General features: G+C 35.3%; 2 protein-coding genes across 2 annotated transcripts; both read left to right on the forward strand.

Moving 5' to 3' along the window:
- The first annotated feature begins 15,924 nt into the window (after nt 1-15,924).
- LOC146935415 (uncharacterized) lies at nt 15,925-17,016 on the forward strand. The gene has a single exon (XM_085757617.1). The coding sequence runs from the start codon at nt 15,952-15,954 to the stop codon at nt 16,960-16,962; it is 1,011 nt and encodes a 336-aa protein (XP_085613743.1). The 5' UTR covers nt 15,925-15,951; the 3' UTR covers nt 16,963-17,016.
- A 2,862-nt stretch (nt 17,017-19,878) lies between these two features.
- On the forward strand, nt 19,879-23,650 carry LOC146935416 (uncharacterized). Its single transcript, XM_085750628.1, has 2 exons — nt 19,879-20,895; nt 23,357-23,650. Exon 1 carries the CDS (start codon nt 19,879-19,881, stop codon nt 20,887-20,889), a length of 1,011 nt encoding a protein of 336 aa, XP_085606754.1. The 3' UTR covers nt 20,890-20,895; nt 23,357-23,650.
- Nucleotides 23,651-26,966: the final 3,316 nt, after the last annotated feature.

Genomic DNA, 26,966 nt, shown 5'->3' on the forward strand with positions numbered 1-26,966 from the left:
CATATATGATGCTGTTGAAACTAAATTGGCGCACCTATCATGTCCAAAACCACCCAGACGAGGTATGCTCTACAACACATAATACGTTAATTGATATCGTTAAACAATAACGTATTCTATGTGATATGTTACTATTTCTTAAGGGGCGCTCCATTTTTTGAGCAAGTTAGTTTTGCAACTGAGAAATTATAGGTTTAATTTGTTATTACAAAAACAGATGTAGTCCCAACATTCAAAATCATCAAACTAATAAGAATTATAGGTTGATACTGTTAAATTAAAATTTCCAGAAGAATTATAGGTTTAGTTTGTTATTAGACAAACAAATGTTGGTGAACACTCAAAATCGTGAAACTAATAGAAGTTATTATAGGTTGATATAGTTAAATTAAAATTTTCAGAAGAATTATAGGTTGAGTTTGTTTTTAAAAAAACAGATGTTGTAAAGCAAAGAAAATTGTGAAAATAATATAAATTATAGGTTGATGTTGCTAACTATATATGTTTAAATTGTTGCGAATTATTTGTTTAACTTCTACTTGGTAGGACCCATGCGGTAGCACGGGTCAAGAGTCTAGTTATAGGAACATGAGATCCTGTTTTTTTTTTTTCATTTTAATATAGGTCATTAAAATTTAAGAACATCTTTATATTTATCATTTTAAAGATAAAACAAACTAGAAATGGATGAAGTTTTGTAAGAAAAGTAATGACCAAAGGAGTTCTTGGGTAAACAAATTATGAAAAAACTAGATATGTAGCATGACTTTTTCTATTTCAAATGCATTTTCCCTTAGGATGTGCCGTACATATTTTCACTTGTTTGATGAGATTATTTTTGAGAAAACAAACATTCTCATAAAAGTGAAAAATAATAAGGATTGATGTAACTAAGCTTTGACTGCACCAAATACCAATTTATAGGAATCCTTATTTATTAATTTTGTTACGTCTACAGCAACTTAACCTAATTTTTTCCCGCTCATTTGCTTTATTAGTTTTGCAATTATTTAACCTAACAAATTTCATCTAAAAAAATACATCGCACCAATTTCATTCATATCCTCTTGCCTTTTTTTTTTAATTTTATTAGGTCTGCAGCAACTTAACCTAATAATTTCCCTCTAAAATGTTGTATTAGGTTAGTAGCAATTTAACCTAACAAATTCCATCTAAAATGCAGCGCATCAATTTAACCTAACAAATTCCTTCTAAAATGCAGTAATCCCTAATATTTCTTTTCATTCCTATCATATTTTGTCATCGTTTGTATATATCTATTGTTTCTATAGACTTTTTTTTTACAATAATTAATGTTAATATTCCTGAAGTCCAATAACTTTAAACCAAATATTCTCATACTTCTTTATTTTCATACGTCTTTAAAATTTTATTTTATGGCAAAGTATTATACCTTTTAACATATTATTTTATTTATGATGCAGACTATGAATATTATTTTCTACCACTATAAGCCAAGTATTGATAGCTTATTTAGGTGCGAAACTAAAGTCAATATTTGTTGGTTAAAGGATTTTAACCATTAATATGTTATGTTGTTTAATGAATTTTATTTATTAATTTAAATTATTTCAACCTAATATATTTATGTTTGCCCGAACACAAAAATTTGCTTATAATAATTAACCCGGGCAACGCCGGGTATTTAGACTAGTTAATTCTTATAACTGAATTGGTTTTCGATTTTAACTCATCAGTTAAGATAAAATGTTTATTTCAACTATGGTGCCTCTGATTAATTTAGGGGAAGTACTCAAGGATTTACTAGTTAACATGCTCCTGTTAATCTGTTATGACTCTTTTGGAATATGAACATAATCTGTGCCTACTTGCATATCAATGCAGTGTAAATGTTCTAAAACCTATGTGCTCTATCACTGGTTGTTTCATTTAACACAGAAAATGACGCCTTCTAATCTGACTAAAATTATGAAGCATCATTCGATAACAAATTGAGGTCCAGTAGCACAAAACTAGTATATTTCAACAACCAAACAACAGAAAATCCAAAACTTTTCTGAATAGTTAGTTCTCAAGAACACTCTTAACACACTTTGTCTTTACTCTTTTGCGATTTATAAACAAATTTAAGCGTTGACAATTTTCTTTGTGACAGTCATTCAGACAATCATGTTGTGTTGTAAGCCGAATCTCACATATAATGTCTGTTATTGTCATTGAAGATTCTTTGATTATAGACTCTTATGTATTTGACTGTCCAAAAATAATGACGTGGTATACTCATAATCATGTATTATGATTTAGATGTGGTTTGCCATTTGAGTTTCTATGATACTAATTATTATGATTTAGATGTTTTGCAAAATCAATTTTTTTTTTTAAATGTCTGCTCAAGGATGCACAAATTTTATAATGTTTGCTTCAAATCATGCAAAGTACATTATTAAATTAATGAACAATTTTTTTTTTTATCACACATGTTCTTTGTGAAGGTTAGAATAAGTTGAAAGATACCAAAATGGTCATAAAGTTTTTATTTATGAAATTAGTCCCTGCTCTATTGTAATACTCAAAGTAGAGCAGGGACTAATTTCATAAATGAAAAATTTTAGAGGGACCAAAAGCCTAAAATATATTTTATGGGGACTAAAATCAAATGTTGGTATATTTTGGGGGACTATTTACTTATTTAACCCTAAAATTTAAGAACATCTCTATATTTATCATTTTAAAGATAAAACAAACTAGAAATGGATGACGTTTTATGGGAAAAGTAATGACCAAAGGAGTTCTTAGGTAAACAAATTATGAAAAACTAGATATGTAGCATGACTTTTTCTATTTCAAATGCATTTTCCCTAGGATGTGCCATACATATTTTCACTTGTTTGATGATATTAACTTTGAAAAAACCAACATTAAGTGAAAAATAAATAATAAGGATTAATAATGTAACTGAGATTTGACTGCACCAAATACCAATTTATAGGAATTAATTCTTATAACTGAATTGGTTTTCGATTTTAACTCATCAGTTAAGATAAAATGTTTCTTTCAACTATGCTTCTGATTAATTTGGGGGAAGTACTAAGAGATTTACTAGTTAACATGCTCCTGTTAATTAATCTGTTGTGACATTTTTGGAATATGAACATAATTTATGCTTACTTGCATATCAATGGAAAGTAAATGTTTTAGAACCTATGTGCTCTACCACTGTTGTTTCATGAATTCAGTGTTGCTTTGACACAGAAAATGATGAAGCACGAAACTAGTAGCACGAAAATAGTATATTTCAACAATCAAACAACAGAAGACCAAGATGATACTTAATTTGGAAACATTGTAGATCCAAAACTTTTCTGAATTGTTAGTTCTTAAGAACACTCTTAACACACTTTGTCTTTACTCTTTTGCGACTCATTTATAATTTATAAACAAATTTAAGCGTTGACCATTTTCTTTGAAATGCGTAAAATGATAAGAAACTTGTGATTCTTTAAAAAAAGAAACTTGTGACAGTCATTCAGACAATCATGTTAAAATTGTGTTGTAAGCCGAATCTCACATATAATGTCTGTTATTGTCATTGAATCTTTTGCTGGACACAATTTCGTAATCCATATTCTTACTCTTCTGATAATATACGAGGTTGTCGGCAATTAGCTTAAGTAACTAATGGCAGCTTGTATGATATGATGATAATTCATCATATTATAATCATCCATTCATAGGGGCGACATCACATAATGCATTCATTGAAATAACAAGATTATGTTAGAAACTCCCAAGTTGGATTTCAATAAAATTGTTTAATAAACAAATGGTTTTCTGAATATGAGAAATGCTGACGACATTCTCTTTTGAGCACTCTCCCTAACATTCACTCCTTTATTGGGTGAAATCAATGTATGTCCCACCACTTTATGTGGGTTCCATTTCCAAAGTGTAAGTCCTACATTGATTTCACCCAATAAAAGAGTGAGTGCTAGAGAAAGTGTTCAAAAGAGAGTGTGGCTAGCACTCCTCAATAATATTCATGCAATAAAGAATACATCATTCAACAAATTAAACAAAAACGATAAATATCATTTATTTATTTATTTTTGAACTCTTATAATAACCATCAATTACACATAATATCACTCTTTAATTACTACTAATATAATTGAAGATTATTTTTTTTGTTTACATTTTATAGTTCAAGCTTTCAACACCATATTTTCATATTAAAGTGAAAATCAAGCCCAAAACACTAAAAGGCAGCAATCTATATAATCTCGAAATTTTTTAAATTATTTTCTGAATGAGCGAACATAGGCTCAATTGCAAGAGACTTAAAAGTGAAAAGCCATCAATCTTCTAGAGATGTAAGCGGGGCGCAATGGCAATGACGAATAAGAAGGAGCAGTTACATCCAATGGGGGGTATGTTGGAATAACGGGAGGCTCAACAGGGGCAACAATAATAGGGGCAGAAGGTTCTACAGGGGGCGGCTCAACAGGGGCAAGCATAACAGGAACAAGGGACTGAACAGGGACAGTGGGCTCAACAGGGGCAGGCGTAGCAGGGACAAGAGGGACAATTGGGGAAGGCGTAACAGAGGCAGGAGGAGTAACAACTACAGGCGTAATAGGTACAGGGGTAGAAGGTTCAATAGGGGGCCCAACAGGGGAGGGCATAACAGGAATAGAAGACTCAACAGGGACAGTGGGCTCAACAGGGGTAGGTGTTACAGGAACAGGAGGGTCAATTGGGGCAGGAGGAGTAACAACGACAGGCGTAATAGGGACAGGAGTAACAGGAATAGGCATAACAACAGGGACATCAACGGAAATCGGATTAGGCCTAAAAGGGCCAGGCTTAATAGGAGCAGGCTTAACAGGGGAAGGCTTAGAGGGGACAAAAGGCTTAAATCTAAAACCATCGGTGTCATAAATAACTGGTTCAAGCTCTTCAGCAAATGTAGGGAGAAAGATTACTTGGAGTAATAATAATACCAATGCTAAAAATTTGATCATTTTTCTGTGCAAGATAAAGTAACCTTGAAACACAGGGAGAGGAAGTGATGGTGGTGTGAGATGTTTTAAGATGTTGTGAGAGTGTTTGTTTGAGGTTGATTTATTTATAGGTGTTAATGTCCATAATCATAGGAGTTTCTGTCACTGTTTCGCAAATCGAGTGTTAACACTCCGAGTTTCCCGAGTTTACGTGTTTAGGTACCAAAATCGTGTTAACTCGGAGGTAAACTCGATTTCTGGTAAAATCGGAAGGTTTGACGAGTTTGACCGAGTTAACACTCAGTAAACTCGTGTAAACTCGACCGAGTTTACCGAGTTTTACGAGTTAACAACTAACCAAAAAAATCGGCCCTTTTTTTGGGCCCATTTTTTTTCAAAACCCAACTCCTTTTCTACAAGCCCAAAGACTGAAACGTTTACTAAATAGTTACCTTTACAGTAACACGTTGTTCCTGAGATGGAACATTTCTTTTTCTTTCTTCTCTAAGTTCTCAAACCATGAACAAGGGAGCACATATCAGTTAGGTTGCGATTCCAACGGTGGAAATTCATATTTTGACGCTGATGATTGCGACGCCGGTTAGGGTTGTTGTTGTGGTGTTTATTGACCTTTTGAAGAAATTAACTAGTTTATTTTTTAGATAGTTTTATTAACAACTTTAGGAACTTGTGAAACTTGCTTTTTTGGATGGTTTTATGGATGGCTTAAACTTAGAGACTTATGAACTTATGATTTTGTGCGTTAATTTTTGTATTTTGATGCTAAGTTGAACATAATGTTTTATTATGGTAGTTTGGTATAATTTGCCTTTGTAATTAAGTCATATTTTGCACTATTGACCTATTTACAATATTATATTAGCTTATATATGTCATGCATATAATAAATTTTATATAATTTTTAATTTTAGGTAAACTCGTCCGAGTTCTCGAGTCGAGTTTACGAGTCGAGTTTACCTAGGCAAAACGAGTTGAGGTAAACTCTCGAGTTGTAAAACCTTGGTTTCTGTTAATGTGTAGTAAACAATAATAAAATTATTAAAGTAGAATTGTAAAGAAATTGTTTCTCTTTTTTATGCATTTTACTGCAACGAAATAATATAAGCAAGTTTTGGGAAGGGAATGCTGAAATGTAAAAAAACTAGCACATTCTAAAAATCCGTCTATGATTTTTAAGGTGCCTCATTATATGTTATTAGTTCATTAGTTTTTTTTTGGAGGATTAGTTCATTAGTTTTTTTTTTTCTTTTGAGGAAAGTTACGTTCATTAGATTTTTTTTTTAAAAGAAAAAGCTCATTAGTTTAGATTAGGCATGGCAACACAACCCGTGCCCATGGGGACCCGCCCAAACCAACCCTGATTAGGCGGGTTTTCCCCAATTTGACTGGGTTTGGGTATGGGTTTGAGCTTTCCCCGATTTCAAAATACGGGTATGGGACGGGTAACGGGGATATATGTACCCACCCCGAACCCATACCCAAACCCTAACCGAATGTAGAAAGGTCAAGTTTTTGTTTTTGTTGATGGGGTTGACAATGATATGTCATGTTATTTGGTTTGATAATTGTCATGATATAAGAAATTTCATTAACAGTTAAAGGAGCAACTGAATTATTCGGTAAAGAAATGTTAAAATGAGCGCAAATTGTTGGATAATGCATCACAACATTACTATTGAAGCTTAAAATAACTCTTTTTTTATTAAAAAAAAAATTGATTCAGTGCGGGGACGGAGATGAGGCGGGAATACCCGAACCCATTGGGGACGGGGATGAGATTCAATTTCTCATCCCCGTTGGGTATGGGTAGGTAACGGGTAAGTATATGGGAGTAGGGGATGGGGAAGGCAAAACCCATCCCCACCCCGCCCCATTGTCATGCCTAGTTTAGATTAGTTTATTTTAATTATCTTAAAAATAGAGAATATTTTAGAAATTATACTAAGTTTTTTTTTTGGTAGTGTAGAAATTATACTAAGTGATGTTACGTCATTAGGTTAATCCAATTTTAAAATATTTAACCCAATTTTTTTACTATTGTGTGGCTACCGAAAATTGATGGAAGGCCCGGCTACAATTTCGCATGATATATAAAGTTAATTTGAAAACAATTAATGCATACATTCCCTTAAAAAAAAAAAAAAACAATTGACGCATACGTTAATATGAATTCAATTGGGTCATATATATATATATATATATATATATATATATATATATATATATATATATATATATATATATATATATATATATATATATATATATATATAGATATATATATATATATAGACACACACACACATAATAGACTAAATTAAAAGATATGAAGTGAAATGCCCAAAAATTATGCTTAATAACAGGAGTATTCCCCTTTTTCGTCATAATAGCCTAATTAATTTTTTTTGAAAAAATAATAAACTAACTAATTTTCTTTTTAACAAGGTATATTAACACCAACAGAGAGCCCTTAAAAGTACAAGGTATGCCAACAAAGACCTCAAAAGTTTACAAACAGTTCGGTTAAAACCAAAAACCAAAAAAATTATTCTGAATAAACATTAATGGTAGACTAATTAATGTTAATTGGTATTGATCAGTGTTTTATTAATATTTAATGTGATTTTCAAAAAAAATTAATGTCGATTTAAATAATATTGTTTAATAAACAAATGGTTTTCTTTGTCAAAAAAAAAAAAAAAAAGGTTTTCTGAATATTGGATACGTCAATTTTATTTTGAAACTAATAGAAAAATCCATCATTTGCATATTGAAATAATTGATATATCATTAATCTAAATAAAAAAATAAATCTTGTGAAAAGGTTGTATATTTATATGCACAAATTGTAACGCTATTATCATTTTTGAACAAGAGTAACGCTATTAAACGTCAAAAAAAAAAAAAAAAAAGAGTAACGCTATTATCATGACGTTTGTAGTGGCTGATTTTTTTATTTTTTTTTGGTAGCTGGGCTCCGAACCGTATACTTTGCATATATATGCATTGTTCATACCAATTGAGTTAAGCTCACAAGAATACAAATGTATGAATCTAATCACTAAAACGAGTTCAAGTAGTTAATTTTTTTTTTTAATATAAATTTAAGGGTTAAATATATTTTAAGTCCCTATAAAATTGGGACCTTTTAAGTTTTTTTTTTTGAAGAAGCTAAATTGAAATATATTACCAAAACATGGTTCTTCCTAGCACAAGATGTACCAAGGAAGAAACACCAAAGTCAATACAAACAAAGTAAATATTTACAAAACAATGGCTCACACCACAAAGCTGCCCAGAGAACTAACAAATTAGCCTATACCGAGAAGAGTGAATGGACTAAGCAACCAACCATGATAGTTAAAGGGAAGAGTTGCAAACTTCACCTTCAACCACTGGAAAGTTAGCAACTTAATTCAGTCCACAACCTGCAAAATAGAGCTAACTTTGGCATTGAATATTCTATTGTTCCTTTCCTTCCAAATTTCCCACACAGTCGCATACCAGATAACCTGAATAATTGATTGCCACGACTTAGAAAAACCACCAAGATGGCTGAAATGATTAAAATGCTCTGCTGCATCATGAGGCATAGCTGTAACAACACCAAGCCAGAGGAAGATGTGATTCCAAACCGGGCTAAAAAGATTACAGTGAAAAAATAAATGAGTGGATGTTTTGGTCACTCCACAACCACCAACACAAAATCGAGCATCAAAGTCTATAACACGTCGCCTATGTAAATTATCCCTAGTAGGGAGGCGATCGCGAAACAAACGCCACACAAATAGCACCACCTTTAATGGAACGTCCTTATGCCAAATAGAAGGTGCTGCCACATTATCAACAAGAACATGAGCAATAAGAGTATTGTATGCACTTCGAACTGTATAAAAAGAAGATGGGTCTATCTTCCAAAGCCATTTGTCCTCCCTATGAACCTGTAAGGAAACATTTTGAAGTAAAAGCATAAGTTCTCCTACCGCCTCCTCCTCCCACACAAACAACCTACGCCTCCACCGCCAAGCATCACCATCTACACCCCAACCTAAGGCCCTCATCGAAGCCACTGACTCCGTCTTCAGAACCGACAAATCATACAACCTACTAAATCTATCCCGTAACGACACGTCACCCACCCAGACATCCGTCCAAAACAACGTATTAGTGCCATTACCCAAAGAACGACTGACATTACCGTGAAACCACCCCTCCGAGCGCAAAGCCGAGATGCTCCGCCACCACGCAGAACCATCACGACCTCCATCTCTAAGGTGACCGCCCTCCAACCCATACCTCGCCGCTAGCACGCTAAACCATAAACTCTCCCTATCCACCAACACTCTCCAGCACCACTTCCATAATAATGCTAAATTAAATTCTTTTATTCTCCTAACCCCCAAACCTCCAACCTCCTGACTCCGACAAATAGATTTCCAATCAACCCAAATGATTTTTTTGTGGTCTGCACCCCCCCCCCCCCAAAAAAAAAAAATTTATTTAAAATAGATTCAATAGAGGATACAATACCTGACGGAGCCTTGAAAAAAGAAAGAGCATAAACAGGGAGGGACGACAGGACAAACTTCAGCAAAACCAAACGACCTCCGAAGGACAAGTGTCTAAATTTCTAACTAGACAGTCTAGAATTAATATGATTAATAAGCGGCTCCCAAAAAGCCAACCGGCTAGCAATCCCACCAATTGGTAAGCCAAGATACATAAATGGGATGGTACCAACCTTACAATTCAAAACCGAAGCCGCTTCAGACAACCACGACCCATGAACATTAACCCCAACAAGAAGACTTTTAGAGAAATTTACTTTAAGACCAGATAGTTCTTCAAAGAGCAATAAAATGGCACGAGTAGCTCTGATGTTGGCCCAAGATTTTTCACATAAAATAATGGTATCATCCGCAAATTGAAGATGCGACACCACCACCGGATCATAGCTGCCCACCTTATAACCAGTAAAGAGATGATTTTCAACTAAGGCTTCCATCAACACATGAAACCCCTCTGCCGCTAGAAGAAACAAGAAAGGAGATAGAGGATCCCCTTGTCTCAATCCCCTATCTAAAGAGAACTCATCTGTTGGAGACCCATTGACCAACACCGATGATGTGGCCGTCCCCATGCATTCCTTAATCCACTTACGCCAAAGAGTCGGAAAACCCATTTTCAACATTACTTCCTTCAAGTATTTCCAATGGATAGAGTCGAAAGCTTTTTTAAAGTCAACCTTGAAAAGTAACAGTTCCTTTTTCCGTTTACGGGCCTCATCTACTACCTCGTTAGCCACCAATATCCCATCTAGGATCTGACGACCTTTGATAAAAGCCGACTGAGAATCAGAAATAACAGATCAAAGCCTATTTGCGAGAACCTTTGCCAAAATTTTATACATGCTACCAACCAAAGATATTGGCCGAAACTCTTTCAGAGATTGAGGGCTATCGACCTTAGGAATCAGAGCAATAAAAGTGCTATTTATCCATTTGGCCAACTTCCCATTCCTATGAAATTTCACCAAAAAACGCAGCACATCATCCTTCAGCAGATCCCAGAATTCTTTTAAGAACCCAAAAGAGATTCCATTAGGACCAGGGCTTTTAAAGCTTTCACAGTCCCACACAGCATTTTTAATCTCCTCCAAAGAGAAAGGTTTAATCAGATCAGCCCCTTCACGAACATATAATGAACGAAAATGTAACCAATCCATACTCGGACGGCTGACTCTGTGGGCTTGAAAATGAGAAGAAAAGTGGTTATATACTGCTGCCCGGACATTGTCAACCCCTTCAATGAGCACACCATCCACAAGAATGAACGGAATAGAATTCTGACGACTCCTAATAGACATGAAATTGTGAAAGAACTTAGAGTTCGCATCACCTTCGCGTAACCACTGGAGCCTCGATTGTTGCCAACAAACACTAGAATTAATCCGAGTTAGAGAAAACAACTCCTCTGAAAAACCGTGCAACTCATCAATTTCCTCTGACGACAAGGCTGAGGTCTCGCCCTTCACATCTATTGCTGCAATCCGGTCCGATAAAGAATTGATTCTAGCCGGAATATTTTTAGAATGATGCAAATGCCACTCTTTTAATGCTAATTTAATTAACTTTAATTTTTCTTTCAATACATAACTTCCCCAACCTTCCAGATGAAAAGAATTCCATTTTGCGCGGACAAAAGAATCATAACCTGAAAAATTCTCCCAACATTTTAGCATTCGCACCGGTTTCGGTCCCCAATTAGCACAATCAATACACAGATGAATAGGACAATGATCAGAAAGACCTCACGAAGTGGCTAGCTGAAAACAGTTTGGCCAGGTTAAGCACCAATTTTCAGACAACAAAAATCGATCAATCCGGCTCATCGACCTCCCATCACCTCGATACCAAGTAAACCTGCGCCTCCGGAGAGGTAAGTCGACCAAACAATTATCATCTATAAAATTATTGAATACAGCACTGCCTGTTTGATGAACAGTGCTACCCACACTTTTTCTTTCCTTCGGAACACGAACCGCATTGAAGTCGCCGCACACACAAACATTTTCATCCAGTAAAGTTGCCAACCGAACAGAGATGTTGTGCCAAAGAAGTTGTTGACGATTAGCATCACACAGAGCATACACATTTAAGAGAGTAAACTGCACACCAGTCTTCACAAATTTGCCTTGAATACCCAAAACGTGTTCCAAATTAAAAGAAAACCACACCTCAACCTCGTTACGGTTCCAAAGGGTTAATAAGCCTCCCGAAGCACCAATGGAAGGTTGATAAGAAAAATCGACAGCATAATCATTCCAAATAGCTTTACAAACCAAATCATTCACCACAGACAACTTAGTCTCTTGTAGACATAAAATAAAAGGATTTTTCTCCCTCACCATATGACTCACCTCCCTTCTTTTTTCAAAACCGCCTAAACCCCTTACGTTCCAAGAAATAATCTTCATGACAACCACTCACACACCCTCACCAACACCCCTCTCCCCTCCTCACACCAACACTCTGCCTTACTTCCCGTTCCCATCACCCTTTTTATTTTTTCTTCTTCCAATACCTGACAACACGTCAAAAGGATTATTTTTATCTCCTTTGAAATGCAATCCCACAACCTTTCCCACATCCCTTACATCATCTGACAAAGCCTTAGAATCTCCATGGAGAACCAACCAATTCGTCCAATCATTTTTATTAACAGAATTATGAGAACCATTAACTGAGGAGCTATCAGTTGAATTTACCTTCTCTTTGGATGCCACCGAAGCCACCCTTCTTCGCCTGTGAGTTTTACGCAAAACACGTAAAACTTCCTTACGATCTTCATCAGATAACCTCGCTATACGCTTCAAGTTATGAGCACAATGTCGAAGGTAACCACTTCCCTTTTTCCTTGTAACACTACGAGCTCCTGAAAATGATTTTTTGCTAACATTAGGATCCAAATGAGAAGCGTCTCCAGTCACTGCACCCTTGTGCCTATGAGCCCATTCCAAACTCCACGGACCCGCCGACACGGTGTGGACTCTTCCCGGAGGACAATAAGAGGTCCGCTGCACTTTCTTATTTGCATCACAAAGTGATTGGCTGTTTGAAATAATGCCTCTGACATCTCCAAAAGCATGCTGAACTGAAACTGGGACAGAAGCCGAAGCTTTATCAAGTGTGATATGTCTGTGAATAGGAACCGAAACTAAAGCTAATGCATCTTTTGGAACTTCTGTAGGAGCTGTCTCTGCTGTGGGAACTTCTGATTTCTTTTGAAGTATTGTTGTAGGAGCTATCCCTTCTGTAGGAGCATCTTTTGTTACTTCGGTAGGTGTTGTCTCTGCTGTTTGAAGTATTGCAGAAGGCGAAGCATGATGTGAATGCGAAGCTGAAGCGAAAGGAACCTCAACAGAAGCCTCGGAAGGAGCTGATACATCTGAGGGAAATACTTCTGATGGCGAAGCTTGATAGGCTTGAGTATGATTCTGCTCTTGATTCCAATCCGCTGCTAAATGGTTTAACAAATTGTCAAAATTACCATGTGAATTCAGCTGATCAAAGTTGTTATCGTGCCCAATTTCCTCTTCTTCCTTAGGCACATCATCATCTGTAACGCCCGTCATAATTATTTAACTATTTTGATGAGTTTTAACATATATTTATATGATTTATATGTGTGATTTATATGATTTATGAATTTAAGTAGTTTACATGATTTATAGGTAAATTGTGTGATTTTCAAGATTGATGTGAAGTATGTGATTTTGTGAAGTTATAATGTTGGTGTGACTTATTTTATTATTAAATAAAATAAGATATGAAAATAAAATAAAAATATTAGAATTTGGGTTGTGATGTGAAAAGAGCATTTTTAGAGGTGTAAAGAGAAATTAGAGTGAGGTTATAAATAGAAGGAGTTAGGTTGAGAAAAGTTTTTAGGCAGAACGTACGTTTTTAGAGAAAAGGGAGAAAAAGTCAGAAAGAGAGAAGAACAAGAGGAGGCTATCGATTTTCTTCAATTACCAGGTAAGGGTGAGACTAACTTTCAATATTATTAAGGGTATGATTCTAAAAAATGAATTTAGCATGATTAGGTTGAGGTTTTGTAAGATTATGAGAATTAGGGTTTGAGTGAGAATTGATGATTAAGTGATGAAAAACCGTTGAATTGATGTAAGGGGAGTCTCCATTCATCATAAAGGGTTGTATGAACATATGGGTAGTGAAAGGTTATTATTTACCATTGTTTTGCATGATCTTTGCTCTAGTTTATCGTTGTGATTTTGGCTGTATTCTTATATCTGAGTTCACTATTTTTAGGTGCTAAATTTGTAGTTGATTGAGCTTATATTCACGAGATGCAGATTCTTTTTAATTGTTGAACCTGAAACGAATGAGACAAAATATTTAACCACGGGAGAAAACCCATAATGATATCAATTAATTTATTTTAATCAAATAATGTTTGAGCAAGTACTGTTATTAGTTAACACTTTTGCCGAGGAATGTGTCGTTGTGTTTTCATCCCAATTGATTGAGTTGTATGTGCTGTGCTTACCCTTATATACACTACTCTGTTAATTTATAAACGGCCAACCTTGCTGTTCAACTTGTTACTTAAAAAATCAATGGAGACTAGTTATCATAATTGAATTTTAATTGGTGCTCTTTTGTTTCAACCGTGATAATAGCCATTAGTTTTAGATTAGAGGATTCAAAGGGGGACACATGATTTCTTTCTAAATAAATTATTGATAATGCTACTTCTGATGGTCACATGATAAATTATTATTTTTTCGAACATGTTTGTTTAGCCAATCATCTTAATTTAGTTAGCCGAGAATAACTAATTTCGTTAGTTCTTTTAATTTGCACGAATAATTATGTGTTATTATGTGTTAATTGGTGATGTGTGATAGTGAGTCGATTGACAATGTCTTATATAAAGATGTGTGATTTAAAGATCGTGTAGTTTTAAGATGAACTTGGAGTAGGAAAGGAAGGATGTCTAGATTATTAGAAGCTGTACAGGAAGCCTAAGTTAAGATGTGGTATGTAAAGATGTGATATTTAAGAAGTATAGTTGATGTATTATTTGACTAAGTGTAATTTGTGAATTATTTGATGATGTGTTAATTGATGATGTATAACTGAAGTGCTATTTAATGATGTGTATTTGATAATGATGCTATTTAAAGATGTGTTATATAATGAAGTGTTATTTGGAAGATGTGTGATTTAAATATGTGTTATTTATGATGCTTATGTTGATGTGATGTTTAAGATGTTGATGTTTATCGTTTGATGTTGTTGACCATTAATGTCATAAAGTTGTAAGTGTCGGTTTAAGTTGTGAAGTCGTAAGAAGTTGTCCAAATTATTGGAATCATATAAGTTGTTTAAGAAGTTCAAGATGTCTAAGTTGTAGGAAGATTGAGTCCATTGCATACTCATTAAAGATGGGGGCTTTAGGCCCGGCAGCCTTTGTGCTCATTAAAGTTGGGGGCTTTAGGCCCGGCAGCCTTTGTGCTCACACGTTGAGGAGCCTATTATGCTCATTATATTGTTGATTGGTACCACATGCATTTGCATATCAAGAAGTTTCATGATGTTTAAGATTGTCAAGTTGTTGTTGAGTTGATAGAGTTGCATGGTCTAAGATGAGTTGTGTTGTCAAGTTGTTGTTGAGTTGATAGAGTTGCATGGTAAAAGGTGAGTTGTGTCGTCAAGTTGAGTGTTAAGTTGATTAAGATTTGTGATGAAAATTAGTAATGGTATTAGATGATTGTATTTGTTATGAAATGAAAAATATGCTAATTGTTAATTGTTGATATGTTATTAATGTTTAAGTTGTTAAATGCATTTTATTGGATTATATGCTTAATGTATTGATTATGAAATCTCACCCCTTCTGCGTATATGTTGCCTCGACCGTGGGTAATGTGCAGGTAATAAAGATTAGAGGCGTTCGTGAGTGGACTCCTCACTTGGTGTCTAGGTGCTCTGATACGTAACGGGATGGGGGCTTGCTTTTACTTCTATTCCTTACGTGTCTCTTTTATGAACTAATTTATGAGATTTTCCACTTGGGCCTGCGTGCCAAGACTTTTAAATGTTGAACTATTTTCCGCTGCAACAGTTTTAAGATTTTCATGATGTTGAATTTGAAGGATAATTATTATTATCTGTTTGAGATGTTAAAGTAGTGTGTGACATTCCGTTATGAATTAAATACTCTGATTTTAAATGAAATTTTTAAGTTGGGAAAACGGGGTGTTACAATTGGTATCAGAGCAGGTCGGTCCGTCCGGCCAAGTAGTGAGTCGATTTGTGTCTTTAGCAGTTGGAATACCACTATTATGATATTCTAAATGTTGTGTGTTGTGTAGAGAAGAGACCTGGAGGCTGCAAATCTTATTTGCTATAAGAGGGTTAGAATGGCTGGAAGAAATGATGCTGCGATTGCTGCTGCTTTGGAAGCTGTAGCCCAAGCTGTGGGACAACATCCAAATGCTGGTGCTGGTGCGAATGCTGATGTGAGAATGTTGGAGACCTTTCTGAGAAATCATCCTCCTACCTTCAAAGGAAGGTACGACCCTGACGGAGCACAGACGTGGCTCAAGGAGGTTGAAAGAATTTTCAGAGTTATGCAATGTACTGATGATCAGAAGGTGCGCTTTGGAACGCATATGCTGGCTGAGGAAGCTGATGACTGGTGGGTGAGCCTCCAACCTACCCTAGAGCAGGATGATGCAGTTATTACTTGGGCTGTGTTTAAGATAGAGTTCCTAAACAGATATTTTCCTGAGGATGTTCGCGGAAGAAAAGAGATCGAGTTCCTTGAGCTGAAGCAAGGAAACATGTCGGTGATAGAGTATGCAGCAAATTTTGTGGAGCTGGCTCAGTTCTATCCACACTACACTGGGGACAATGCTGAGTTCTCTAAGTGTATCAAGTTTGAGAATGGTTTGCGTGCTGATATTAAGCGAGCCATTGGTTACCAACAGATCCGTGACTTTTCTGCTTTGGTGAGCAGATGCAGAATCTATGAAGATGATAGCAAAGCTCATTATAAGATTATGAGTGAGAAGAGGGGTAAGGGCCAGCAAAATTGTCCAAAGCCTTACAGTGCTCCTGCTGACAAAGGAAAAGGAAGAGCTAATGATGAAAGAAGGTCAAATAAGAAAGATGCTGGTGCGGAGATTGTTTGTTTCACTTGCGGCGAGAAAGGCCATAAGAGTAATGCTTGCACTAAGGATATTAAACGATGCTTTCGTTGTGGTAGTAAAGGACATACACTTGCAGAGTGTAAGCATGGAGACGTTGTGTGCTTTAACTGCAATGAAGAGGGTCATATTGGGTCTCAATGCAAGAATCCGAAGAAGGCTCAGACCAGAGGGAAAGTGTTTGCTTTATCTGGTACTCAGACGGAGAGTGAGGATCGTTGATCTGAGGTAAATTTTCGAGGACGAAAATTCTTTAAGTTGGGGAGAGTTGTAACGCCCGTCATAATTATTTAACTATTTTGATGAGTTTTAACATATATTTATATGATTTATATGTGTGATTTATATGATTTATGAATTTAAGTAGGTTACATGATTTATAGGTAAATTGTGTGATTTTCAAGATTGATGTGAAGTATGTGATTTTGTGAAGTTATAATGTTGGTGTGACTTATTTTATTATTAAATAAAATAAGATATGAAAATAAAATAAAAATATTAGAATTTGGGCTGTGATGTGAAAAGAGCATTTTTAGAGGTGTAAAGAGAAATTAGAGTGAGGTTATAAATAGAAGGAGTTAGGTTGAGAAAAGTTTTTAGGCAGAACGTACGTTTTTAGAGAAAAGGGAGAAAAAGTCAGAAAGAGAGAAGAACAAGAGGAGGCTATCGATTTTCTTCAATTACCAGGTAAGGGTGAGACTAACTTTCAATATTATTAAGGGTATGATTCTAAAAAATGAATTTAGCATGATTAGGTTGAGGTTTTGTAAGATTATGAGAATTAGGGTTTGAGTGAGAATTGATGATTAAGTGATGAAAAACCGTTGAATTGATGTAAGGGGAGTCTTCATTCATCATAAAGGGTTGTATGAACATATGGGTAGTGAAAGGTTATTATTTACCATTGTTTTGCATGATCTTTGCTCTAGTTTATCGTTGTGATTTTGGCTGTATTCTTATATCTGAGTTCACTATTTTTAGGTGCTAAATTTGTAGTTGATTGAGCTTATATTCACGAGATGCAGATTCTTTTTAATTGTTGAACCTGAAACGAATGAGACAAAATATTTAACCACGGGAGAAAACCCATAATGATATCAATTAATTTATTTTAATCAAATAATGTTTGAGCAAGTACTGTTATTAGTTAACACTTTTGCCGAGGAATGTGTCGTTGTGTTTTCATCCCAATTGATTGAGTTGTATGTGCTGTGCTTACCCTTATATACACTACTCTGTTAATTTATAAACGGCCAACCTTGCTGTTCAACTTGTTACTTAAAAAATCAATGGAGACTAGTTATCATAATTGAATTTTAATTGGTGCTCTTTTGTTTCAACCGTGATAATAGCCATTAGTTTTAGATTAGAGGATTCAAAGGGGGACACATGATTTCTTTCTAAATAAATTATTGATAATGCTACTTCTGATGGTCACATGATAAATTATTATTTTTTCGAACATGTTTGTTTAGCCAATCATCTTAATTTAGTTAGCCGAGAATAACTAATTTCGTTAGTTCTTTTAATTTGCACGAATAATTATGTGTTATTATGTGTTAATTGGTGATGTGTGATAGTGAGTCGATTGACAATGTCTTATATAAAGATGTGTGATTTAAAGATCGTGTAGTTTTAAGATGAACTTGGAGTAGGAAAGGAAGGATGTCTAGATTATTAGAAGCTGTACAGGAAGCCTAAGTTAAGATGTGGTATGTAAAGATGTGATATTTAAGAAGTATAGTTGATGTATTATTTGACTAAGTGTAATTTGTGAATTATTTGATGATGTGTTAATTGATGATGTATAACTGAAGTGCTATTTAATGATGTGTATTTGATAATGATGCTATTTAAAGATGTGTTATATAATGAAGTGTTATTTGGAAGATGTGTGATTTAAATATGTGTTATTTATGATGCTTATGTTGATGTGATGTTTAAGATGTTGATGTTTATTGTTTGATGTTGTTGACCATTAATGTCATAAAGTTGTAAGTGTCGGTTTAAGTTGTGAAGTCGTAAGAAGTTGTCCAAATTATTGGAATCATATAAGTTGTTTAAGAAGTTCAAGATGTCTAAGTTGTAGGAAGATTGAGTCCATTGCATACTCATTAAAGATGGGGGCTTTAGGCCCGGCAGCCTTTGTGCTCATTAAAGTTGGGGGCTTTAGGCCCGGCAGCCTTTGTGCTCATTAAAGTTGGGGGCTTTAGGCCCGGCAGCCTTTGTGCTCACACGTTGAGGAGCCTATTATGCTCATTATATTGTTGATTGGTACCACATGCATTTGCATATCAAGAAGTTTCATGATGTTTAAGATTGTCAAGTTGTTGTTGAGTTGATAGAGTTGCATGGTCTAAGATGAGTTGTGTTGTCAAGTTGTTGTTGAGTTGATAGAGTTGCATGGTAAAAGGTGAGTTGTGTCGTCAAGTTGAGTGTTAAGTTGATTAAGATTTGTGATGAAAATTAGTAATGGTATTAGATGATTGTATTTGTTATCAAATGAAAAATATGCTAATTGTTAATTGTTGATATGTTATTAATGTTTAAGTTGTTAAATGCATTTTATTGGATTATATGCTTAATGTATTGATTATGAAATCTCACCCCTTCTGCGTATATGTTGCCTCGACCGTGGGTAATGTGCAGGTAATAAAGATTAGAGGCGTTCGTGAGTGGACTCCTCACTTGGTGTCTAGGTGCTCTGATACGTAACGGGATGGGGGCTTGCTTTTACTTCTATTCCTTACGTGTCTCTTTTATGAACTAATTTATGAGATTTTCCACTAGGGCCTGCGTGCCAAGACTTTTAAATGTTGAACTATTTTCCGCTGCAACAGTTTTAAGATTTTCATGATGTTGAATTTGAAGGATAATTATTATTATCTGTTTGAGATGTTAAAGTAGTGTGTGACATTCCGTTATGAATTAAATACTCTGATTTTAAATGAAATTTTTAAGTTGGGAAAACGGGGTGTTACAATTGGTATCAGAGCAGGTCGGTCCGTCCGGCCAAGTAGTGAGTCGATTTGTGTCTTTAGCAGTTGGAATACCACTATTATGATATTCTAAATGTTGTGTGTTGTGTAGAGAAGAGACCTGGAGGCTGCAAATCTTATTTGCTATAAGAGGGTTAGAATGGCTGGAAGAAATGATGCTGCGATTGCTGCTGCTTTGGAAGCTGTAGCCCAAGCTGTGGGACAACATCCAAATGCTGGTGCTGGTGCGAATGCTGGTGTGAGAATGTTGGAGACCTTTCTGAGAAATCATCCTCCTACCTTCAAAGGAAGGTACGACCCTGACGGAGCACAGACGTGGCTCAAGGAGGTTGAAAGAATTTTCAGAGTTATGCAATGTACTGATGATCAGAAGGTGCGCTTTGGAACGCATATGCTGGCTGAGGAAGCTGATGACTGGTGGGTGAGCCTCCAACCTACCCTAGAGCAGGATGATGCAGTTATTACTTGGGCTGTGTTTAAGAGAGAGTTCCTAAACAGATATTTTCCTGAGGATGTTCGCGGAAGAAAAGAGATCGAGTTCCTTGAGCTGAAGCAAGGAAACATGTCGGTGATAGAGTATGCAGCAAATTTTGTGGAGCTGGCTCAGTTCTATCCACACTACACTGGGGACAATGCTGAGTTCTCTAAGTGTATCAAGTTTGAGAATGGTTTGCGTGCTGATATTAAGCGAGCCATTGGTTACCAACAGATCCGTGACTTTTCTGCTTTGGTGAGCAGATGCAGAATCTATGAAGATGATAGCAAAGCTCATTATAAGATTATGAGTGAGAAGAGGGGTAAGGGCCAGCAAAATTGTCCAAAGCCTTACAGTGCTCCTGCTGACAAAGGAAAAGGAAGAGCTAATGATGAAAGAAGGTCAAATAAGAAAGATGCTGGTGCGGAGATTGTTTGTTTCACTTGCGGCGAGAAAGGCCATAAGAGTAATGCTTGCACTAAGGATATTAAACGATGCTTTCGTTGTGGTAGTAAAGGACATACACTTGCAGAGTGTAAGCATGGAGACGTTGTGTGCTTTAACTGCAATGAAGAGGGTCATATTGGGTCTCAATGCAAGAATCCGAAGAAGGCTCAGACCAGAGGGAAAGTGTTTGCTTTATCTGGTACTCAGACGGAGAGTGAGGATCGTTGATCTGAGGTAAATTTTCGAGGACGAAAATTCTTTAAGTTGGGGAGAGTTGTAACGCCCGTCATAATTATTTAACTATTTTGATGAGTTTTAACATATATTTATATGATTTATATGTGTGATTTATATGATTTATGAATTTAAGTAGTTTACATGATTTATAGGTAAATTGTGTGATTTTCAAGATTGATGTGAAGTATGTGATTTTGTGAAGTTATAATGTTGGTGTGACTTATTTTATTATTAAATAAAATAAGATATGAAAATAAAATAAAAATATTAGAATTTGGGCTGTGATGTGAAAAGAGCATTTTTAGAGGTGTAAAGAGAAATTAGAGTGAGGTTATAAATAGAAGGAGTTAGGTTGAGAAAAGTTTTTAGGCAGAACGTACGTTTTTAGAGAAAAGGGAGAAAAAGTCAGAAAGAGAGAAGAACAAGAGGAGGCTATCGATTTTCTTCAATTACCAGGTAAGGGTGAGACTAACTTTCAATATTATTAAGGGTATGATTCTAAAAAATGAATTTAGCATGATTAGGTTGAGGTTTTGTAAGATTATGAGAATTAGGGTTTGAGTGAGAATTGATGATTAAGTGATGAAAAACCGTTGAATTGATGTAAGGGGAGTCTCCATTCATCATAAAGGGTTGTATGAACATATGGGTAGTGAAAGGTTATTATTTACCATTGTTTTGCATGATCTTTGCTCTAGTTTATCGTTGTGATTTTGGCTGTATTTTTATATCTGAGTTCACTATTTTTAGGTGCTAAATTTGTAGTTGATTGAGCTTATATTCACGAGATGCAGATTCTTTTTAATTGTTGAACCTGAAACGAATGAGACAAAATATTTAACCACGGGAGAAAACCCATAATGATATCAATTAATTTATTTTAATCAAATAATGTTTGAGCAAGTACTGTTATTAGTTAACACTTTTGCCGAGGAATGTGTCGTTGTGTTTTCATCCCAATTGATTGAGTTGTATGTGCTGTGCTTACCCTTATATACACTACTCTGTTAATTTATAAACGGCCAACCTTGCTGTTCAACTTGTTACTTAAAAAATCAATGGAGACTAGTTATCATAATTGAATTTTAATTGGTGCTCTTTTGTTTCAACCGTGATAATAGCCATTAGTTTTAGATTAGAGGATTCAAAGGGGGACACATGATTTCTTTCTAAATAAATTATTGATAATGCTACTTCTGATGGTCACATGATAAATTATTATTTTTTCGAACATGTTTGTTTAGCCAATCATCTTAATTTAGTTAGCCGAGAATAACTAATTTCGTTAGTTCTTTTAATTTGCACGAATAATTATGTGTTATTATGTGTTAATTGGTGATGTGTGATAGTGAGTCGATTGACAATGTCTTATATAAAGATGTGTGATTTAAAGATCGTGTAGTTTTAAGATGAACTTGGAGTAGGAAAGGAAGGATGTCTAGATTATTAGAAGCTGTCCAGGAAGCCTAAGTTAAGATGTGGTATGTAAAGATGTGATATTTAAGAAGTATAGTTGATGTATTATTTGACTAAGTGTAATTTGTGAATTATTTGATGATGTGTTAATTGATGATGTATAACTGAAGTGCTATTTAATGATGTGTATTTGATAATGATGCTATTTAAAGATGTGTTATATAATGAAGTGTTATTTGGAAGATGTATGATTTAAATATGTGTTATTTTTGATGCTTATGTTGATGTGATGTTTAAGATGTTGATGTTTATCGTTTGATGTTGTTGACCATTAATGTCACAAAGTTGTAAGTGTCGGTTTAAGTTGTGAAGTCGTAAGAAGTTGTCCAAATTATTGGAATCATATAAGTTGTTTAAGAAGTTCAAGATGTCTAAGTTGTAGGAAGATTGAGTCCATTGCATACTCATTAAAGATGGGGGCTTTAGGCCCGGCAGCCTTTGTGCTCATTAAAGTTGGGGGCTTTAGGCCCGGCAGCCTTTGTGCTCATTAAAGTTGGGGGCTTTAGGCCCGACAGCCTTTGTGCTGATTAAAGTTGGGGGCTTTAGGCCCGGCAGCCTTTGTGCTCACACGTTGAGGAGCCTATTATGCTCATTATATTGTTGATTGGTACCACATGCATTTGCATATCAAGAAGTTTCATGATGTTTAAGATTGTCAAGTTGTTGTTGAGTTGATAGAGTTGCATGGTCTAAGATGAGTTGTGTTGTCAAGTTGTTGTTGAGTTGATAGAGTTGCATGGTAAAAGGTGAGTTGTGTCGTCAAGTTGAGTGTTAAGTTGATTAAGATTTGTGATGAAAATTAGTAATGGTATTAGATGATTGTATTTGTTATGAAATGAAAAATATGCTAATTGTTAATTGTTGATATGTTATTAATGTTTAAGTTGTTAAATGCATTTTATTGGATTATATGCTTAATGTATTGATTATGAAATCTCACCCCTTCTGCGTATATGTTGCCTCGACCGTGGGTAATGTGCAGGTAATAAAGATTAGAGGCGTTCGTGAGTGGACTCCTCACTTGGTGTCTAGGTGCTCTGATACGTAACGGGATGGGGGCTTGCTTTTACTTCTATTCCTTACGTGTCTCTTTTATGAACTAATTTATGAGATTTTCCACTAAGGCCTGCGTGCCAAGACTTTTAAATGTTGAACTATTTTCCGCTGCAACAGTTTTAAGATTTTCATGATGTTGAATTTGAAGGATAATTATTATTATCTGTTTGAGATGTTAAAGTAGTGTGTGACATTCCGTTATGAATTAAATACTCTGATTTTAAATGAAATTTTTAAGTTGGGAAAACGGGGTGTTACATCATCAGTCAAGCATGCATCCTCCCCCAACGAGAACCACCCTTCCTCAACAATTTTAAAATCAAAAATTACACCATCCACCATAATCTTAGCATCTATATTTTTGAAATCCAACGAAGGAGTAGAAATAAGAACACGCGCATAATCGAAACGGATTTTTTCAAATGTTGAGTCGTCAACTTTCAGCAGCCTGCCACAGTCATATACACATAATTTAAAGAAATCCAGATTTCAGGCTTGTAACGGTACACCATAAATTCTCACCCAAGCTCCTCTTTCTCGGACCACAACATCCTTATTCCACTTGACTGGTTTGGTAAGAAAATTGTCAAAGAATTCTGCTGCTTCAGAAATAATAAAATTGACGTCGCTATCGTCTTCTGTTTGCAAAAGAACTTTGTCGGCCCCCATTGGAATAATATCTAAAGTTTCAAAGCCCGCATCAAAAATACGTCGTTGGAACACGGGAATAGCTTCATCATTCAGCACCGTAGCTAACATGCTTCTTCTTGCCCATGCAACATCAAGTTCAGATGAGGAATATTTTGGAATGAAATCTTTCTCAATATTCGTTGCCTCCACCACAACCGCTTTCGCACTATCTGATTCCACATGCCTTCCTTTCTGTCGACCTGAATGTTCTTTTCGAGCAATCAGACCAGCCTTACCTTCCTTCAATAACACTCCCTCGTTCCCCTTCATTCCCCTACATTCCCCTTCCTTCACAACGACACCATTGATTACACCCTCATCTACCTTCCCCTTCCCCGCATCTCTTTTTTCGCCCTCTGATTTTTTAACTCCATCTTTGAATTTTCCTCCCTCTCCCCGCTCCCTGCCATCTCCCCTATTATTACCAGACCTATCAAAAGTCGCTACTTTAGCCACCACTTTCCAATCACCAAACCATACGTTATTTAAAGCCTTCAAAAGTTTCTCAACATCTTTCACTTTGCCATAACGCACAAAGCCAAATGCACCGCCATTAACATTCCGCTTACGTGCCAAATAAACATCCTCCATGATGCCACACACCTCAAACCCTTGTCTCAATGCAACATATGATATATCATGCGGAATATTTGTAAAATAGAAAGAAACAACGTTCTGATTTACCTTTACTGACTGTGCCGGTTCCTGGTTTCTCAAAACTGAATGATGCTGCTGTTTGGAAGGCTGTTCGTGAACTGCTTCTGTTAGGTCAATCACATCCTTTCCCCGTTTGCTGGAATGTGAACGTCGTCGTTCCAGAATGTGCCCGTCCTCATACCGCAAGCCATTCGTGCCCTAACCCTATCTGGTCGTAAATACCTCACTGTAACCCTACCATCATTTGACAATTCTTGGTAGCCAAAGTCACTGTCTTCTTCTGAATCATACCATTCTGCAAAATCAAACCTGCCCCTAACCCTAGACCGCCCTTGCCGTCGAACCCTTGACCCTCGATGCCGTTGATCATCCCTAAGTCTGTCCCGATGTCCATCCACCTGTTCCTGCGCTTTCCTCTTTTGCGATCTCACGTCGGACCATTCTCCCCTATTCCCCCCTTTTGTGGCACCCTGCTTGGCCCCCTTCCCCCCTGTAGTACCTTACTTCCGGTGAAGGTGAATACCGACGTGGTTGTCCTCGGCGGGATCGAGAATAACCACCACGCTCTCTCACCATACCACTCTCTCTCTCTCTCCTCGGCGGGACCTTTTAAGTTTAGTCGTTACTTAATTTTAATAGCTCTTTTAGTCCCTAATTTTTTTTCTACACGGGGTATTAGTCCTACTCAATTCAAATTTGTTTAATTTATGCTTAAACTCTTAAATTTTTGAACAAATTTTTGCAGACATGTTTAAAACATTACTAAAAGTTCCTCCACAAAAAATTATCGTAAAATTTGATTTCTACTTCCAGATTTTGTTACTTTTTATCATTAACTTTTGTCTTTTTAATTTTAACTTTTGTCTTTTTAATAAATTTATATTTAATTCGTTTCATGTTAGAAAATTCTAAATTTTAGTAAATGACTTTCATAGTGTTCTAAATCTATCTCAATAAAATCGTTCAAAAATTTAAGAGTTTAAGGATAATTAAACAAATTTTGTTTTAGCAGGGACTAAAATTATAAGTAATTATTTTTTATAGGGACTAAAAAAGCTATTAAAATTAAGTAAGGATTAAACTTAGAAGTTTCCAATTTTATAGGGACGAAAAACATATTTAACCCTGAATTTAATACAAAATAAATAAAGTAATGAAAGCATAAGGGTGCATTCAAAACTTTGTAATTAAAAGCAGATCACAACAGATATTCTTTTTTAAGGAAAAATCATCTGATTGTACTCTCATTAATAGAAATCAAATTTTTTAATGAATTACATAGAAATCTTTTTTTTTAGGGATACATAGAAATCATTTTTTTTTCAAGGAAGCTAATACAGTACTCCATTTTTTTTAAAAGTTCATGATGAATTTATTTATATAAATAAATGTTAAATATCTTTTTTGCCCCTTTAATTATATTAACTTTTATTTTTACTCTTAAAAAAAAAATTAAAACTTTTGTCATACTAAATTTATAGTTATTAATTATCTTTTTTTGTGGTGCCTAAGGTTCAAACCCCAGACCTTTCATATAACAGCTTGTATATCACAAGGAACATAATTTTTTTGTCAGTCATTTATATAGGGAGGGGAACACTTGTTAAGATGGTTTACCTAATCTAGGATTAGATCTTTCTTCACATGCTTGGTTCCCCTCCATCCCTGATTGTATTAGCACTGACTTTGTTAGGAAAAGACTTGGTCTTCCTAATTTTATGTTCATTTTTTCATGAAAAGGTGTAGATCTAGGTGTCAGACACACACCCACACACACACACATAGTGGCAGAGACATGAATTATATCGAGCCTGGGCAAAATTTTGATTGCAAATTCACATGTGACATAATATATAAATAGTCATAGATCGAAATAAAAGAGGCTCGTTATTTTGTCGATAAAAGTACAATTTGAAATAAGAGAGATGAAACATAACCTGTCAATAGTGTGCTAAATAAAATTAGGAGGTAAATGCCCTTTCCGAGATTTCTTTGTGGTGAATGTTCGAATATTATGCCCTGTTGTAGAAGTGATTTTAAGTTTGTTTAGGTATTAAGTGATAGTAAGTTGTAACTTGATATTATGTCATTTTCTCTAATAAGATATTATCAATAGTGATTCAAATTTTATTACCATAAATTAAATGAGCAATTGAGTATATATAAATTTTAATTTATGTGATTATTGA

Source organism: Medicago sativa, chromosome 3, assembly GCF_051527215.1.
Source record: "Medicago sativa cultivar Bolivia chromosome 3, Bolivia_mono, whole genome shotgun sequence".
Lineage (NCBI taxonomy): Eukaryota > Viridiplantae > Streptophyta > Magnoliopsida > Fabales > Fabaceae > Medicago > Medicago sativa.